Here is a 17826-nt window from a genome sequence, read left to right as displayed (position 1 = left end):
TCAAGATAATATTGAAAGCATCAATTAGGGCTAGCAATCATAAAAATACATAACAATCGGCCATCGTCAATCACAAATGAGATCCAAATCCCATCAAACGCACCCGCACATTTACTGTTCTTTGTCTTTCACGTGTCCTGCACCTATTCCACCTTCTCCTATCATTTCATTCTTGCATTTTTTAATCACCTCCACAACCATTCATGTCATTAAACGATCGTCATATCATCTAGGGTATCGTTCCAAAAGAATGTTTCCTCCTAGTCGGGTTATCATTTCGCTTTACAACTCGTCCTTCGCACGCTGAAAGGTCTCCTTGACAGCCTCGGTAGCCTCGCTGGCTGCACTGCCAACCTTGTCAGCTGCAGAGGCCGCAGCTTCGTTGGCCTGGCTTCTGAGGCTTTCGGCGTTGGCGGCAGCGGTGGCGTAGGCCCTCTGGAATCGGGCCAGGACGCTCTCGGTGAAAGAGGGCTCCTTGCCGCTAATGAGCTCGGAGACAAGCTCGCTCACGGATTCGTACTGCCTAAGTGCCTCGGCTGAGGCGGTAACAGCGGATGCAGCAGCTGCTTCGGAGGCGATTGATGCCTTGTCGGCAGCAGCGTCGGTAGCCTTGGAGGCATATGAGCTGGCGTCACCCCAGACATGCTCGTACCAGGCGATCTGGGTAGGCTCGCCGTAAACTTGGCCACTGATCTGCTCCACAATGTTGTTCCAAGAATCACCAATGGCAAGGCCAGCGGCTGAGATCTGCTCGTTGGCAGCATCGACAACTGAAGAGATGGAATCATCAACAGCCTGAGCGGCAGACTTGACGGTGTCGCCAGCAGCAGAGTAAACAGATCCTGCAGCTTCACCTGCCGCCTGGGCAGCGGAAGCAGCGGACTCCCTGGCCACAGAAGCGACAGAGGAGGCAGATCCTGCAAGGTCAGTGGGAGTAGGGGTAGCGGTGAGGGAGGAGAGAGCAGAAGATGCGCCAGCCAGGAATCTAGAGTATCGGTCTTGGGCGGCACCAAGGCCAGCATAATAGTTCATCTTGGCCTGCTCGTAGTACTTCTCAGGGGCTGAAGAAGGAGTAGGTGTGGCGAGTCCAGCGGCGATGAGAGCACTCTGGTACTGGATCTCGGCCCAAAGCCGACCTTCGTTGAGTCTCTGGGAAGCAATGGACTCAATACGCTCCCAGTCGAGCCAGGTAGGAACAGTAGTGGTGGTAGGAAGCTGTTGAGCAGCGGTGGTAGCGGCTTGCTTAGCCTTGTCAAACTGATCACCGGCGGCTGAGACTGCCTGGTCATAAGACGAGGAGACAGAAGATAGAAGCTGCTCATGAACTGGCTTGGGGGTACCATAGATCTGAGCAGAGACGACTGAAAGAGCGCTCGAGTATTGCTCAGAGGCACGAGAAACGGCGTTCGAGTACACAGACTGCGCAGCATCGGTGGCACTAGCAATTGCATCCGTATCAACATAGTCATCAAGGACGATCTGTCGGTGAGGGACCTCTTGGGCCGCAGCACCAAGGAAAGCAGGCTTGACATGCTCGTGTTGTTCAGACAGGGGGGTCTCGTCGCGATGGGTCAGCGGGTCCTCCTCAATCTCGACGAGTGGCTCCTTGTCACCAGCCTCAAGGGGTTCTTCACTACCATTGCTGACTATGGATAAAGTGTCACCGATAAGCACTTCAGATGCTTCCGAGGCAAGGGGGGTCGACATACTGCTGTCTTCTGACTTTGCGACATTGGTGGCTGACTCGACAACTTCCGAGAGCTTGCTGGACGCTTCTTCAATAACAGGGGCGGCGGATTCGGAGGCAGTGGAGGATAGAGACTCAACAGTCTCTGAGGCTTCCTTGGCGATGCTGCTGGCGCTCTCCTCGCCTTCGAAAATGAGGCTGGAGGCGTCGCTGGCGAGGGATTCGGCGCTGTTTGAAACGGCGGAGGTAGCCTTTCCAATTATGTTAGGCTCGTCGAAAACAGATGAAGCGCTGGAAACGCTATCGCTGGCAGACTCGGCAACTTCGGATGCTTCCTCCTTAACGGGCTCGGCAATGGAAGCGACAAAGTCTTCCAAGTTCTGTTCGGCGTCCTGTGCTTGAGATGTAGCCTCTTCAACGACTTCTGAAAGGCTGGAGGCGACATTGTCGTCCCCAGCCGGGGTCTGAGCCTCAGCTTCCTTAGCTGCTGCAGCCTGCTCGGCAGCAAGCTTCATAGCGTCAACGTCAAAGTTGTCTGATGTATCTCCGGCAGCAACCTTGTAGCGGGCAACGTCCTTAAGGCGAGCCAGCTCCTTAGCAGCCACAGAGGCAATCTCCATTCCTTCGTCCTCAACTCGTGCAGCGGCGTCCTGGGCCTCGAGCAGAGCTGGGTGGGTAACGATCAATTGCTTCAGTTGCTCAGTCCACTCATTGAGCGTACGCTTGAGTTCGTGGTACTTGGCCCAGTCCTTGTACGTGATACCATCTGTCCAAGCCCACCTCATTCCGATCTGTTGCAAGGCGAGGTTTCTAGTCTCGTCAAGAACCTGGAAATGTACATCGGCGACAGTGATAACAGTCTCCTGGAGTTCCTGGTCATAGCCTTGGCGCCATTGTCGAATGGCTTGAGCCTTCTGCTTGATGGCCATTCCAGAAGATCGCACAGCGGTGACGATCTTTTGGTTCACATCAACAACATCCGCGTTAGTTCCAGCAAGTTCTACGATCTTGTTTCGAAGACCGGTGAGTTCTCGATCAATTGTGGTTTCAAGGTCGTCAAAGAGCTTCTGACCGTTAGTGTTGACATTCTCCTCAATCATGCGCTTGGCAATCTCGTCAACGCGCTCCTCCAAGTCAGTGGCACCCTCATCGGCTTGAGTAGCAAACTTTGTCTGCCAAGTCTCGAGGTCCTGAGCCACCATTTCGCGAGCCTTTCGTCGCTTCTCACTCTCATTTTCGGTGGGAGGAGGGGCCTGGACAGGGTTAATGTACTCAGGAGAAGCAGATTCAACTTCAGGCAGGGGGCTCTCAGTAGTAACGGGAGCCTGAGATGATGACGTTTGAACAGATGTGGTGCTCTGAGGAGCGGGCTTCTGGAAAGATGAGGCAGTTGTTCCAGTGGTGTAGCTATGTGGTGTCAGACAACGTATCAATGATATATAGCTCGGGGATCTTACCTTGAGGAATAGTTTTCCTGGATGGGCTTGGTGGTCTTGGTCTTGTACCGTCCCAATCGCTCACCTATGCGAACAAGCTGGGGCTCAACGTTCTGGACGTAGACGGCGCGGACGTGAGGCCAAACGTTGCTGTCAAGGAAGGCATAAGTCTTGTTCCACGTCCAGTAAGCTGTGGGAAGAGCAGTCTTTGTGGTAAATTCGGAAGCTACATCGTAACCTCGAATGGCGTATGGGTGAACAAATTCATAGCCTGGCTGGAGGTATTCGTAGTACATCTGTAGACCATTGGTGCGGGCGATGTCGTAGTACGGGCCTAGCTTCTCGCCAGCTTGGCTCACATAGGGGCCAACGGATTGGTCATAATGCGCACGCGCAAGAGCCTGGTACTTGACAAGCTGAGGCTGCCCGTTCTTCTCCCACAAGGCCTGGGTATGCGCCTGCGCCTTCTCGACCCATGGAGCTCCATACTGAACAGCGTATGCGCGAGTGGGCTGCCAGACCTTGCTATCGACAGTATCGTAGTATGGGCGGGCGATCTCAACATAGGGCGCTGCATAGTGGTCGTAGTATGGTTGAACGTGAGGTTGCACGGTGTTCTTAACCTGGAAGTAGGGTTTACAAATCGATGGGGAGTTCTCGTCGCACTGTTCGAGCGAGGGTGGGCATCGGAAGAGGACTGTATAAATGGCGAACCATGTCGCGAGTCTAGCAGAAGGATAGTCAGCTTATTGTGCGTGAAAACGGCGGTATCTCAATGCGATAACGATGGAAAAGATTAGTAAAAGACATCAAGCGAGAACAAGATGCCATGACGACGCGCAGAAACATACCTAGCAACGACACTGAAAGTCCATGCAAAAATACTTCTTCTCTTCTTAATTGATCCTCTGCGACCTGCGGCAGGCTTTCCATTCGCCTTGCCGTTGCCGTTCATGATCGAGCCGGCGGACTCGGCCATGATGACGAGCTAGACACGCGCTGCGTTCAAAGCAATCAAAAATGGGGGTCGGTAGACGAGAGCCAATATTGGCAAGCGAACGGTAGCAAAGACTCCAGCTTTCAGCTACGCGAGAGGAGGCAACGAGGAACAAATGTGTTCTTGGAAGCGTGTTAGCCTTGACAAAGTCAGGTCAGGTCAGGGTTGCAAAAGTTTTGGGAGCTTTGAGTGAATGAAGCTGGCTTACCTATAGTGCGTTACAGTTCAGGACGAACTGCAGGGGTTGCGTGCTGCAAAATACTGGTGCCGTGAAGCAAGCGAGAGGTCTAGGAGCTCTTCTGTGACACGACTCGAGACAGGAGCGAGACAGCCAAAGAAAGCAACCGAAGCTGCAAATAAAAATTGTTAAGCTCTTGGCTTTTGTATGGATGTATTATCTTAGGAGGAGAAGGAAGAAATAAGATTAACGTTAGGGAATAGAAGAGGAGATAACTGAAGTCACGGTTGACGTCGTTACAGCTGCCTTGGTCTTGGCCATGTCCATGGTCTGGAATCCAACCCAGCGAAGCTAAGGTTGGTAGGTCTCTAACGTTTACTAGCACGCACATCATATCTGTACAGTGGTGTCATGCACCCATACGCCATTACTTGATTATACCGTTTTTGTCACTGTCAGTACAAAGATAAGCCGCCGTCCAACATGGATTGCTTCCTGTCCTGCAGTTTTCGAAACATTTGCATGGTTGCGACGTCATCCAGAACCACATAAGCTTGCTTTACCCGAACGCCTTTTGATGCCACCGACAGGATCACACGCACTGATTGGATGACCGGGAACTTAGATATAAACAACGAGCTGAAATGTCAAACATAATACGTCAGGGAATCTGAAAAGGTGTCAAGAATGGTTTATCAATCATAGACTTTACCAAGACAAAGTAAGAGCATGCACTAAATAACACTAACTTGTGTGAGGGTTTCCTCTGAAGTTTTGACAGCCTAACATAGCAGCTAATTCATCAACTGACTGTCCCGAGCCACGCTGTAGCCGACGAACGTTTCCATGTGATAGCGTCTCAGTTTTGGACAGAAAAAGACAACGTTCTGAAACGTAGGGTATCCATGATAGTAGGGAGGCGTCTCAGTCTTGGTATATATGTTGAGTTAATGACTTCCAGCGCAGCTCCCAATCTCAATAGACAGGCACCGAGGCTCATAGTCTACAACGCTTCGCCAAAATTAAGGACTTTCTTGTGATACATTCAGACAAACACATCATCTTTTTGTCGCCATGAACATCAGCATTAATACGTAGGGGGCCAGAAACCTTCAGACCCTCGATCAGGGTGCCAAAAACAACTGGTCAGAAAGCTTCCTAAACTCATCCTAAAATTACCAAAGTATTTCAATCTATTATGATCAAGATCCTGAGTTTTCTTACCTCCCTGAGGTTCCTGTTGGCTGTTTTACCATGACATCAACCAGTATTCTGGCGCTAACACGTGAGCTTGATGATGATCCTGTCACTGCCGGAAAATTACTGCCCCGATTCCGGTCCACCGTAGCTCAGCACAATTGCAAGGCATCTCCGGTTGGGTTCGCAGTTCAGGCAGGTCAACTGTGGGGGGTGGCGGTTAGCGTTTCCTTCAACACGGGCAATTATTAAGAACCACGTCTCTCAACAAGTCCAGGTTAATCTTCAAGATTCAACTCTTAGTTTACAGCAACATTACAGGAAGGTTTTGCACCGGCTGACGCAAACACTATATACATATTCGCCTGTTAAATCCGCGGACCGTTTAATATCTCATCAAGCCCAAACCTTCTCTGCAGCGCTCATCGGTCTGTTCGTCGTCTCTCCGTTTCCGACTACGACTCCATTCAGACCCCTCGATACGATTCGACACATCGGCGCATGCCTCTGTGAGCAACCTGATAAAATAAGCCCCTCGTGGGCGCGATCGATTTCTTTCGAATCGCCTTCGTCAAACTCAAATTGTCATCATGGAAGATCCAACCTCGATTGCCAAGGCTAAGAGCCTACACCGAACCTCGACCCGATCCGATGATCTACTACAGCCTCAAGATAACCCCAGTATCTGCCGAATATGTCGAGGCGAAGGAACTCCAGAGGAACCGCTTTTCTACCCTTGCAAGTGCAGCGGTAGTATTAAATATGTTCATCAGGATTGCTTGATGGAGTGGCTCTCGCATTCCCAAAAGAAGTACTGCGAGCTTTGCAAGACATCTTTCCGGTTCACGAAGCTATACGCTCCCGACATGCCTCAGTCTCTTCCAGTCCATATCTTCATTGGACATATGGCCAGATACTTCTTCCAAAATGTCTTGGTATGGCTTCGTGCTGCCATGGCCATCAGCGTTTGGCTTTGCTGGTTGCCATACTTTATGAGATCTGTTTGGTCATTCATGTTCTGGGTCAGTGATGAGGGTTTTGGCAACACTTCCATGATGGCTCGCTCCAATGACACAGCGTCGTCCACAGAAAACTCATTACGGGGGATGTCTCCTTCGGCCTTGGATTTCGAGACATGCCCTGCAAGCCCCTTATTTGTGGCAACTACTACTCCAGCTTCGGTTGCCAATACTCTGCTTGATGGTTTATCTGAACAGAACATTTCTGACTTCTTCGCACGTATGATGTCTATTTGGGGCGTTGCAGTCAAGTCTGATCGCCCTGAATCTACTAACGCAACTTCATCCGGGTCCATGTCCATACCGCCAACCCTGCTTGGAGAGGTAGCATTCTTAAACAACTTGACTCGAAACCCAACTGTCAACCGCACTATTATTTCGATCCTCGAAGGCCAGATCATCACTATCTTGGTCATCGTTTGCTTTATTCTCGTCATTTTGGTTCGAGATTATGTTGTTCAGCAGCAGCCAGAGATGAACGTGCGCCCCGCCTTTCCAGCCCCTGAGAATCCCGTGCCGCAGCAGGAGCCGATGCTCGTCCGGCCGGAGGATGTGGAGGAGCTGCAGGGCCCAGACGAATCAGACGACGAGACTTTGGATACCGGAGACCCCTTCACCACCGCAAATGATGTCGCCTTTGCCGCTCAGGTTCAGGCTGATGGACGTTTACGCAGGCGAACGAACTCTGAGCTCATGGTCCCTCCGGGCCTTGTCGAAACCGGCGCCTCTGAGGCAGGCCCAGTCGAATCTCAAACCCCTACAGACGCAGGTATTTCTGAGGAGCGTGCCAGCGTCTACGATTACCTTCGTATTTACCGACAGGCAGACGGTGATGCCCGAAAGATTCTGGAGCTTATCCACGAGGAGGGACTTGAAAACAAGCTCTCGTATTGGGTTGATGTTACACGCCGGGCTCTGCATGATGAAGATGACTCGCCTCTCCTTGGTATCGGCACTGATCCTTACACTAGTCGAGAGCGAGCAGGAAGTTTCGGCTCTACTGTTGCCAGTTCATCCCGGAAGGCTTATACACCCGGTTCTGACGACTTCCCAACACCAATGGATATACCCGGCGAATCTTCTTCAAGCAAGGGCAAGGAAAAGGAGATCCTACCACCTCTACCTGACCAAACCTCTGAGACAAGCTTTGCGGCAAGTCCTTCTCGACCTCGCGCTGTTTCAGATGGGCCTCAACTTCATGACTCAGTGAACCCCCTAGCCAACAATAGTTGGTCATTTGAAGGACTGCCTGTTGATACTCAGGAGGAAGGGGCATCAAGTGGGCTGCCAAATGCTTCTGAGGCAGCACTGTTTGGATCCAAAAACCATGAACAGTTGAGGCAAGATGTTGCGGCTAGTGCTTTGCCTGATTTGAGAGAAAACGAGAATGAGCCGGCTCGTCGGGTTGAACGCACTGGAACGTTTGGAACTCCGGAGCCACACGCATTGGAACAACCTCCAGTTGCTGCAGTTCAGGAAAACGGCCGGCCGGCTGGCTTAGTCGGTAGAGTGACTGATTTCATGTGGGGTGACTTAGATGAGCAACAACGAGCTGTCCCGGATGCAAACGCTGCTGACCCCGTCGTCGCCCAACAAGACGACACCGATGGTTGGGAAACTGAGCTTGATGAAGTCCACCAAGACGGACCTCCTCCTGATGCGGCTGCAGCCGAAGAGCCTGAGGAACCTGAGGATCTGGGCGATGCTCCAGGTGCAGGACTTGATCAAGAAGCCATGGAAGACCTCGAAGACTTTGAGGGTGTCATGGAGCTGATTGGTATGCGTGGACCTGTTGCCGGACTCTTCCAAAACGCTATTTTCTGTGCGGTTCTCGTCTCTGTGACAATCTTTGCTTGCATCTTTGTTCCTTACAATTTCGGACGTGTCAGTGTCTGGGTGGTTGCCAACCCCATGCGCCTTGTTCGCCTGGTATTTGAATTCTCCAAGCTCTTGCAAGATGCTGCCGTTATGGCTGCCGGATTTGGTTTGTGGGTCGCCATCAACATGATCGATATGTTCACAGGTCTTATCGGGGGCCCTGTGGGCGCTCAAGTCCTCGCAGCAAGAAAGGCCTCATGGTCCCTCTGGACCAACGCCGGTTCGCGAGTACTGGACTATACTTTTATGGATTTGCCCATGTCTGCAGCAGAGATGCAGAACTTCTCTGCTATCAGCCATAGTGCACTCCTCGCAGTCAAAGGCAACATTGGTGCTCTCTTCACAATCATCAGCAAGGTTGTAGGCTTTATCTTCAGTGGCAGATTCGTCACCAGCAGTGTGTCTGTGGATTCAATTAAATCGGCAGCTGCTGTAGCGTGGCCTAAGATCACCGCTCTCTCCTCTGCTCTGTTGAAGCCGAATTCTTGGGTGGTCAACCTTGGAGAGCCTGATGGACCTCTTAACGTTAATCCGGAGCTGGCCCACTGGTCTGGTCTGGATCGCTTCTGGGCCATCGCAGCAGGCTATGCGACACTATTCTTCTTCGGCGCACTTTACTTGAAGCGCGGAAGCCCATTCTCTCGGGGTCATATGCTTCAAGCTTGGGAGGCTGGCATCATTGATACCTTGCACCAAGCTAGTGGCATTATGAAGGTTATCATGATCATTAGCATTGAGATGCTTGTCTTCCCGCTTTATTGCGGACTCCTACTGGACGGTGCTCTCCTTCCCCTGTTTGAGAACACGACTTTCAAGTCTCGCCTCCTTTTTACTTACAACTATCCTCTGACTTCCGTCTTTGTTCACTGGTTTGTTGGCACTGGCTATATGTTCCATTTTGCCCTCTTTGTGTCGATGTGCAGGAAGATTATGCGTCAAGGCGTTCTCTGTAAGGTTTCCTGGACTCCTTGCATTATTGAAGCTAACAGATTTACAGATTTCATTCGCGACCCCGACGACCCTGAGTTCCACCCTGTTCGTGATGTCCTGGAGAGAAACCTGACCACGCAGTTGAGAAAGATTCTCTTCTCAGCTTTTGTGTACGGCGCCCTGGTCATAGTCTGTCTGGGCGGCGTGGTATGGGGCCTGTTTTATGCAATCCCAGGAGTTCTTCCTGTTCACTACTCGTCCAATGAACCAGTACTCGAGTTCCCTGTGGACCTGCTCTTCTACAACTTCCTTATGCCACTTGCCGTCAGCTTTTTCAAACCTGGAGATGGACTTCATGCCATGTATACTTGGTGGTTCAGGACCTGCGCCCGAGGCTTACGGCTCACCTACTTTCTTTTCGGCGAACGAAGGATTGACGAGGAGGGAAGCTTGCGTTTGGGTAATGCCCTCAGAGACCAGCAACTTCCATGGTATAAGACTTTGTTTCTGGAGCTCAATGACCGGTACCACGTCGTACCCAAGACCTGGACTGACTTCTTTGATGGCGGTGATGCTAAGCCAAGGGCTCCTCTTAACAACAGTGAGATTCGCTCGCTCACTCGACACAAAAATCATCTCAAGACTGCGAATCAGCTTGTCGAGAGCGGACATTTTGTTCGTGCACCTGCATCCGATCGTGTCAAGATACCTAAGGGCAAGAGGGTCTTCCTTGATGTTGATGAACATGGGCGAAGAAACGATGGGCAGGAAGATACTGATCTCTACGCCAGCAACCAGTACCAGATGGTCTATATACCACCTCACTTCCGAGCGAGGGTCTTCCTGTTCATTCTATTTATCTGGATCTTTGCGGCGGTCACGGGAGTTGGTTTCACCATTATTCCACTCGTGTTTGGCCGACGCATGTTTAAAATGCTGATTCCTCAGCATATTCGAACAAACGACATCTATGCATTCAGCATTGGTGTTTATCTTCTCGGTTCCGCAGCTTACCTGGTCTTCCACGCTCGCAGTGTTTGGGCGAAGATCCAGGATGGGGTTTCTGCTGCTAGAGCATCCCTGGCTGCTGGAAATCTTGGGCGCCGTGCCGCTGCAGTTTTGTTACGGGGCGTCAAGTTGCTTTATGCTTATTCTTTCCTCCTTGTTGTCTTCCCGCTCCTCATCTCGGGACTCTTGGAGCTGTATCTCGCAATTCCCCTCCACACTTACATGTATCCTCCGACGGCGGCGTCAATTCAGGCCGCAAGAGAGGGTGGGCCGGAGGCTAGCCGGCACACGGTGCGTGTCATCCAAGCCTGGACACTGGGCCTACTATACTTGAAACTCGGTGCTCGGATGATCACATCAATGTTCCCAGATACTCGCCTTGCTGTTGCTGTCCGGACGGTATTGCGAGGCGGGTGGGCGAACCCTGATATCGGCGTTCTGACCCGAGCTTTCGTGCTCCCTGGTCTTGCGATTGCTGGAGCTGCCATATTTGGGCCTCCAGCACTTACAAGCGCTCTGATCAAGTACAACATCATCCCAGGCATTGAAGCAGGAGAGAGCGAAGTGGCTGAAGCTGCGCGAATTGCGATAACCTATCGACACTCATACCCAGCTGTTGCGCTGGCCGCCTTGTTGGTCAAGAACACGATTGGCCTGGTCAAGGTGTTTAATGGTTGGACGGCCCGCATACGGGACGAAGCCTACCTTATTGGGGAAAGGCTGCATAACTTTGGGGCTGCCGCTGCAGGAGCGGGAAGGGTCAGAGGTGCATGGAGAGCTGGAGGGGCAAGACTCTGAGAGTGAACAGCGCAGAAGAAGCGGTATGACTGACTATGTGGATAGAGCCAATGTTAGACATCGCCCTTTGTGATATTTAGCGCTCTATTAAAGGCAATCGCCAACATGAACCAGGATTCACTAATAACCACTTCAATTCAACTCAATGGATTTCAATTAGAGTGCATAAGCCTGCAGCGAATTATGTCATGTCTTGTTTGATTTTGTGGAATGAAGCCACGAACATGTTACCCTGCAGGAGAGTGGCCCGGTGGGGCAAGTAAACTTAGAGGGTACCAAAATAAACTCATCAAGGAGACCACTAAGCTTAGATTAGTCTTTTCTGTCACTTGGGTAAAGATCCCAAGATACCTTGGCTCCCCTAGAGTGGGTATTTTAGTGTAAACACAGCAACGAATATGCTCAGGTGACGCCTTTGTTGACATGTCGTCGTTCAAATTGGTTTGTAGAATTTTCAGTTTCTTTTTCTGATGCTGTATGAGTTGTCAAAGCTGCCCGTCATGCGAAAATGACGCACATGCTTGTCTGCCATGGATCTTGGATTAATATCAGCTTCTATTCATAGATTCACGTTATGAAACTCGAGTCTAAGACAAGTGGTGAACCCCTGTCAAAGTATAGTATCAGAGCGATAGCGCATAACCCCTAGGTCAATGCACTGAGCCTAAGAGAAACTTGAGATGATGCAAAATAGTGAATATCTCGTGCGAGATTCAGACAGAAAAACTGAAGGAATTGACAACGCACATAACAAAGAATATGACCACAATTCAGGCACAAAGAGTCATATGAGTCACGTGTATCTGAGACAGAGGATTGCTGTCCAATAGTGGGGTCGTTGAAGGAACGGAAACGCCCTGTTGCCCATGGCTGCCATTGGCCTTTCCTATCTGAGTTTAGTGCATGATGCTGGCACAAGGAGAATGGGGGGACCATGTGTCGCATCAACAGCCCAAGGTCACAGGCCAAACATTGATTCAACACTCACATCAACTCAACAACTACGACAATCATCGCGCGACGTTTCCTACCCATGGAACTTCCGCTCTCCAGCGGCCGCGAATACTAACAACTGCAGATTTACAGCATCTTGCCGTGCAGTACTACAGGTAAGACTTAGGTAGGTACCGTTTGCGAAAAGACAGGGTCATCCTCTGTTTCCCTCCCGATCATCGTTGGGTCCTGGAATCGGTGAGCGAAATCTCCCGCCACTTCGCCCAAGAACAGGGCGACTGACTATGCCGACAGTTGCGCAATCATAGCATCAAATCATTTGACGAATCCATCAACGATTTTCATCTTTGTTACTCACGTATTATCGCCTGCGCCACCTTTCTTCATCCCGCCTCCCGACATTTCGATATCGCGACAACAGGCCCCCCCTTTACATACATATCGATGCGAGAGAGACAATAAACAACAACAAATACCAGCAAATCAATTAAACCAAGCAATATGGCAGAGCCTCCATCCTCCCCGCCAGGTCCTGGGGCCAGTGTCGAGGATACCCTCGGCTGGTACAAGTCACAGTATGAACAATTAGAATCCGAACTGGCCGAATTCAGGGATTCGAGTAGGGAGCTTGAGCAGGAGTTGGAGAAGGATATCGAGAGAGCAGAGAAGCAGGAGCGACATCACCAAGAAAAAGCCGAAGCACTTGGTTTCGAGGTTGAGGAGTGGAAGGTATGTTTACTCATTCCCAACAGCCTCCAACTCGAATCGGGCGGGACGTTTTTGGCTAACAATGGCTTCGTCTCGTCGCACAGAGAAAATACAGAGAATCGAAAACAGAGGCCAGCGCATCCCAGAATGCGCTTGAGAAAGAAATCACCACACTTCGAGACACAAACAGGACTTTGCAAATGAAGCTGAGGGATATTGAAGTTGCCAACGATGACTTTGAGCGACAGGCGCGCAACACCACGTCATCTCTGGAAGATATGGAGTCAAAGTACAACCAGGCGATTGAGAGGGCTGTCATGATGGAGGAGGAGATCAAGATTGGCGAGCAGGAGCGTGAACAACTACGTATCGAGTCACAGCGCTTGCGCGAGGAACTGGGCGACCTCAAGATTGAAGCAGAGCTTCTGCAGGACAAGATCAAGAAACAGGAATCTCGTCACCTGTCCACCATTTCAACCGACCTTTCTGTCCTCGAGTCGCCAACTTTCGATCACCCCGCCTCTCCCGGCTCTACAGCCAGCTCTCCTCTTATTACCACGCCTCCAGATTCTAAGTCGCCTGTACCAGACGAGGACACTCTTTCCGAACTTCCTGACCCGCCTTCGCCTCCTATGTCTGATGTCTCTGGAACTCTTCCCAAGATGGCATCGAGAACTCCCGCTACTTCCAGAGCGTCTGGTCGTTCTCGTTTGCCCTCGTCCGACAACAGTGTTACTCCCAAGCCTCGATCTAAACCTCCTACCAAGACGACCCGTGCGCCTGGTAGCCGTATCTCGACTGGTGGCACAACGACAATGCGCACGCCAGCCAACCGTGCCGTTGGGCCTCGCTCGGCTTCTCACAAACTTCCCGCCTCTAACTCGCTCACCCATATTCGAACTCTTACCGCTCAGATGCAACGCCTCGAGGCTCGTGTGCACTCCGCGCGATCTAAGCTTCCCGGGCCGACTCGTACTCCACCTCGCGCCTCACCTCGAACGTCGGTTTATAGCTCTACCAATGTGCCTTCGTCGGTTACGATCCGTTCTCGTAAGCGCACTGGTGGCTCTACCGCATCTTCAGTTGCAGGCGACGACATGACACCAACCACCGGTATTCCAACACCAGCAACCAAGGGAAGCCATGTGCCCCGTCTTAGCACGTCTGGGGTTAGCCGCTTATCATTTGGCCCATTGCCGAACCGTGGAGGTCCGGAGGAGATCAGCAGGCCGAGCTCACGTGCTAGTGTCACTTCGTATGCCCGACCGCCCTCAAGAACCGCCGGAGAAATGATCCCACGACCCGTTTCAAGGGCATCACTCTCAGGAACTCGAACACCCATGGGCCGACCTCGCTCCTCGATGGGAGGATCCATTCATGGCCACTCTGCCAGCATTAGCCACCTGGACCTAGAGGAAGAGGATGAGGGAGAGTTCCGAACGCCAAGCCGCAGGGGTACATACTCGAACGGTGAAGGCAGCGCTATCCCCATGCCAACAATTCGACGCCAGAGCGGGAGCCGAAGGATAAGCGCCAATACAATGAGGTCCAGTGTATCCGGCCCAAGGAAGCTGAGCGACCTGGGAGAGACCTACTAAACAGTTGTATCCCACAAAATTCTACGACGATCCCAGGTCGTTTATATTCTTTGACATGGTTTTACTTTGCAAGCGGTTCGAGCGGTTTACGCAAATCAAATTGGTCGCATTTCACCTCATCATTGATATCCGTTTCTACAAAACATAAGGGGTGGCATGGACGGTTCGGCATACTTTTACGGCTGGCGCTTCAAGACGGCGAAGACGGTGTTGACGATGCTTACGGAATTCCACTTCTTGCTCTCTGGCAGACTTCGTTACTAATATTTCTGCTTCTTTGGGTACATGGGATTTCGGCACCGGGGTTTACGGATGTTATGAAGACATGGATGGCATTGTTATTATTTTTTCTTTTGTTTTTCTAGAAGGGAAGGGCCTGGCTAGGTGTACATATGTCCGAGTCACATATCCGTACTTGCTGTACTGGCCGGGCCTGGAGAGACGGGGGTGTACCGCTCCAAAAGCGAGTCATCGACCGGGCAAACCAACTTGGATGGTCCTTATTTTAAAAAACGGCTTGCGAGATGGGAGCGGGTAATACTGGGGAAGAGTTGATGCGAGGCTACCTTTACTTTTCTCACTGAAGTAAGGTTGCTCGCGGGGGAGGGCGGACATCAGTGGGGAGTCGTACGATGTCTGACAAGGCTGAGGCAACGGCCCGCGGGCTAGATTAGTCTGGTTGCCTTATGATCTAGAATTATTTATCTATTTTCTTTCCTTTGTGCAAATTGGAGTAGTAGGAGTGAGAGGGAGGTGTAGATACAGACTGTGGAGGCGTATCATACAATATCTTAGCTTTAGCTTGAGGACTGGGGAGTTGGAGATGAAACCCAGTCTAGATACGCCCAATAGATACCGATAACTTCATGGTGGTTTAAGAGTGTTAAATGTGAAGGTTAAAGTAGCACCGTCTTCAGTGATACTGATTTCGTATCAACATTTGATATGAAAGAAGTTGATGTTGACTTGAATGAGAGTATGTGATTACGATAACCGGTTCAGTCAATATATCTAATGTTTAATTCATCATGGGTACTGGTTGAGATTAAATGAAGCTGTTGAGCCGAGATCCATTGATCGGAACAACGGATGCAACCTTGTTTTCCCTGAACTTAGCAGAGGCATTATTACTCTCAGGATATTACGCGTAACCAGTAACAACTCATAGTTTTAGATCAATGCCAACATATCAGACTCAGTCATATCAAACGGTTCGAACTCAATCAACATTGCAAAGGATGCAGTATGCAGCTCAGATCCCACGTATCGCCGAACTTCGGCTCCGCTGGATATCAACACCTCCCATCACCTCCTGAAACCAAACCCAAATATCCATCCATGTATACAATGTTGGGGATTCGGGGGATGACCGTGGGTAACGAGGCTGCGGCTCTGAAATTGAACGATGAAAACCCCCGAAAAGAAGGTTATGTTTGATTGGTTGGCCTTAGGGGATTGGGGAACTCAACAATTGGGGAGATCCTTTTTTTTTTTCTTCGACCCGTCAAAGGGGTGTGGGAGAATTAAGGTAGGGCGCTAGTGGGAAGTGGGGGGAGTACGGTTGTTGGATCTGAGATTGAGATTGAGATTCTAGGGTAGGATTTTGAGGGAGGATGACGATAGCTTGGGATTGGGAGATTGGAGGATGGTGAGGGAGGGAGATATGAAGTACACAAGATTCTATAAACGGCTGGGGAGATAAGCGATTTAGTTGCTTGAATGGGAGGGAGGTAATTGGTGAGTTGAGTGGTTGTTAGATTACATGTGTATCTACTAGGTATGTACTCGAGGTGCAGAAGGCATCTTCGACAAATACGAATAGCATCAACTATGTACAGTGGGTGATTAACAGATGAATCAATCGATAAACCAGTACGATGATAGACAAAGAGAAATGAGAGAATTGGTATACTTTTATCCAAGCATACCGAAATGACCACTTACATTCACTGTAGCGTTGAACCCTCAAACCCCAGCCCTCATCCCTGACCTTATCCAAGCTTCCTCAATCGTTCGATCTCGCTCGGTAAATGCTCAAGGCAACGGCGTTCGGATCACAGGAAGTTCAGACGTCACGTCAAAACGTTGGAGCCGCAACTCAACGCCTCGATTATGATCTCTGACCCCTGACTGGTTCCCAACATGCGGCTCGTGTTTGTGGCTTTTGGATTTCTTGGAGATCTGCTAGTTTGTAAACGGAAGGGGTGTGTACGTACATGAGATAGATATGAGCCAGCCTTGTGGTGTGATAAGTAAGGTAGGGTGTTGAAGGCTGAGGTAGGAGGAGGCTGTCAAGACTGTGATGCTATGGGAGGATAGATACAGGGAGACTTGTCTTATAGAAGACAGATGCTGCTTCGCATAATACTGATGATTAGAATATGATTTATGAGCTCCGGAGAGAAATTCGGGAATTAGAGTGACCAGAGAGCATCTCGTGATGAAGTTGATGATCGGGTTCCGAACATGTAAGCCACCTCCGATATGTAAGTGCCGAAAATCTCCGAATTTCCCATCGGAGCCTTGTTGAGTAGAAACCAGCTTCAGTATAAATTAAAGATTCACTGATCAAGATTTCTATTGCATTCTATACAGTTTATAGCCGTGACTCTGGGAAAAGTGCATCGAGCATTGACTTACACGGGCATTAATGAATATCAACCGTGAAGCCGTCAGCTGACCATATCACAACATACCCGTTCAGGAACCCATTTAGATAGTGGGTTGGAATTTGCAGCATCATAAGCTCTCTTCTCCAATCATATCATGACTTCTTGTAACGCACGAAGTACACCGGCTTCCGATACGGAATCCGGAGACTTTGTTCGGTCTCCGTAACATCATCAATCATTCATTGACCTCAACCATTCATAGCTCCAAGCCAATGCGGCCCCTAGTAAATGGCATTACCCATGCTTTGTACCCCTCCCCATCAATCGCTCCCCCAGAGCCGCCTTGACCTGGCTGGGAATGAGATGGGAGCTGTAGTGTCTGAGTGTTATTGTCTGGCGTTTTGCGGCCCCCCCACCTCCACCCGCAACGAAAAATACCGGCCCCTCAACCATCCATGTCAGAATCTAATCCCAGTCTGGTTATAGACTGACGGGGACCCTGAATGGCTTCCCCTCCACTGCATTCCGGGTCATTGCAAAGCCGACATGACATTGAGAAACTCCACCCTTCGAGACGATATTTTTTTTCCATTGGGGTACACTGTAGAATCCTGGATACCTTTACTGTCTCGTCCATAGAATATGGAAGTTAGTCTCTCACTGGATAGGTATCGTCCTGGTGCACCCCGCCCTAAGCCCCAGGGGGTTGGTTTACTGTACGCCCAGGCGGGTTTGTCTCCCAACAGTTCTAGTTTCTAGCTTCTCTTCCCCGCCAGGTGCCGAGAGATGCTTGCCACCAGCCAACAGCAGTCAACAGTACCAAGTC

General features: G+C 50.5%; 3 protein-coding genes across 3 annotated transcripts; 2 read left to right on the top strand and 1 right to left on the bottom strand.

Annotated features, from left to right (window-relative positions):
• Positions 1–282: 282 nt before the first annotated feature.
• On the bottom strand, positions 283–4284 carry FOBCDRAFT_289532 (uncharacterized protein; the record flags this gene model as incomplete). Its single annotated transcript, XM_031175473.3, has 3 exons — positions 3975–4284; positions 3145–3849; positions 283–3094 (listed from the first exon to the last, which is right to left on the bottom strand). The coding sequence occupies exons 1-3, from the start codon at positions 4100–4102 to the stop codon at positions 283–285; spliced, it is 3645 nt and encodes a 1214-aa protein (XP_031046606.2). The 5' UTR covers positions 4103–4284.
• Positions 4285–5721: 1437 nt separating this feature from the next.
• FOBCDRAFT_156571 (E3 ubiquitin-protein ligase SSM4) lies at positions 5722–11290 on the top strand. The gene is made up of 2 exons (XM_031175470.3): positions 5722–9341; positions 9390–11290. The coding sequence occupies exons 1-2, from the start codon at positions 6086–6088 to the stop codon at positions 11126–11128; spliced, it is 4995 nt and encodes a 1664-aa protein (XP_031046603.2). The 5' UTR covers positions 5722–6085; the 3' UTR covers positions 11129–11290.
• Positions 11291–12583: 1293 nt separating this feature from the next.
• FOBCDRAFT_198188 (NUDE protein) lies at positions 12584–14388 on the top strand (the record flags this gene model as incomplete). The annotated part of the gene is made up of 2 exons (XM_031175468.2): positions 12584–12811; positions 12895–14388. The coding sequence occupies 2 exons, from the start codon at positions 12584–12586 to the stop codon at positions 14386–14388; spliced, it is 1722 nt and encodes a 573-aa protein (XP_031046601.2).
• Positions 14389–17826: the final 3438 nt, after the last annotated feature.

This window comes from Fusarium oxysporum, chromosome III (assembly GCF_013085055.1).
Source record: "Fusarium oxysporum Fo47 chromosome III, complete sequence".
In the NCBI taxonomy this organism is placed as follows: Eukaryota; Fungi; Ascomycota; class Sordariomycetes; order Hypocreales; family Nectriaceae; genus Fusarium; species Fusarium oxysporum.
The sequence above is the reverse complement of the archived record's forward strand: the minus strand, read 5'-3'. Positions and strand labels throughout refer to the sequence as shown.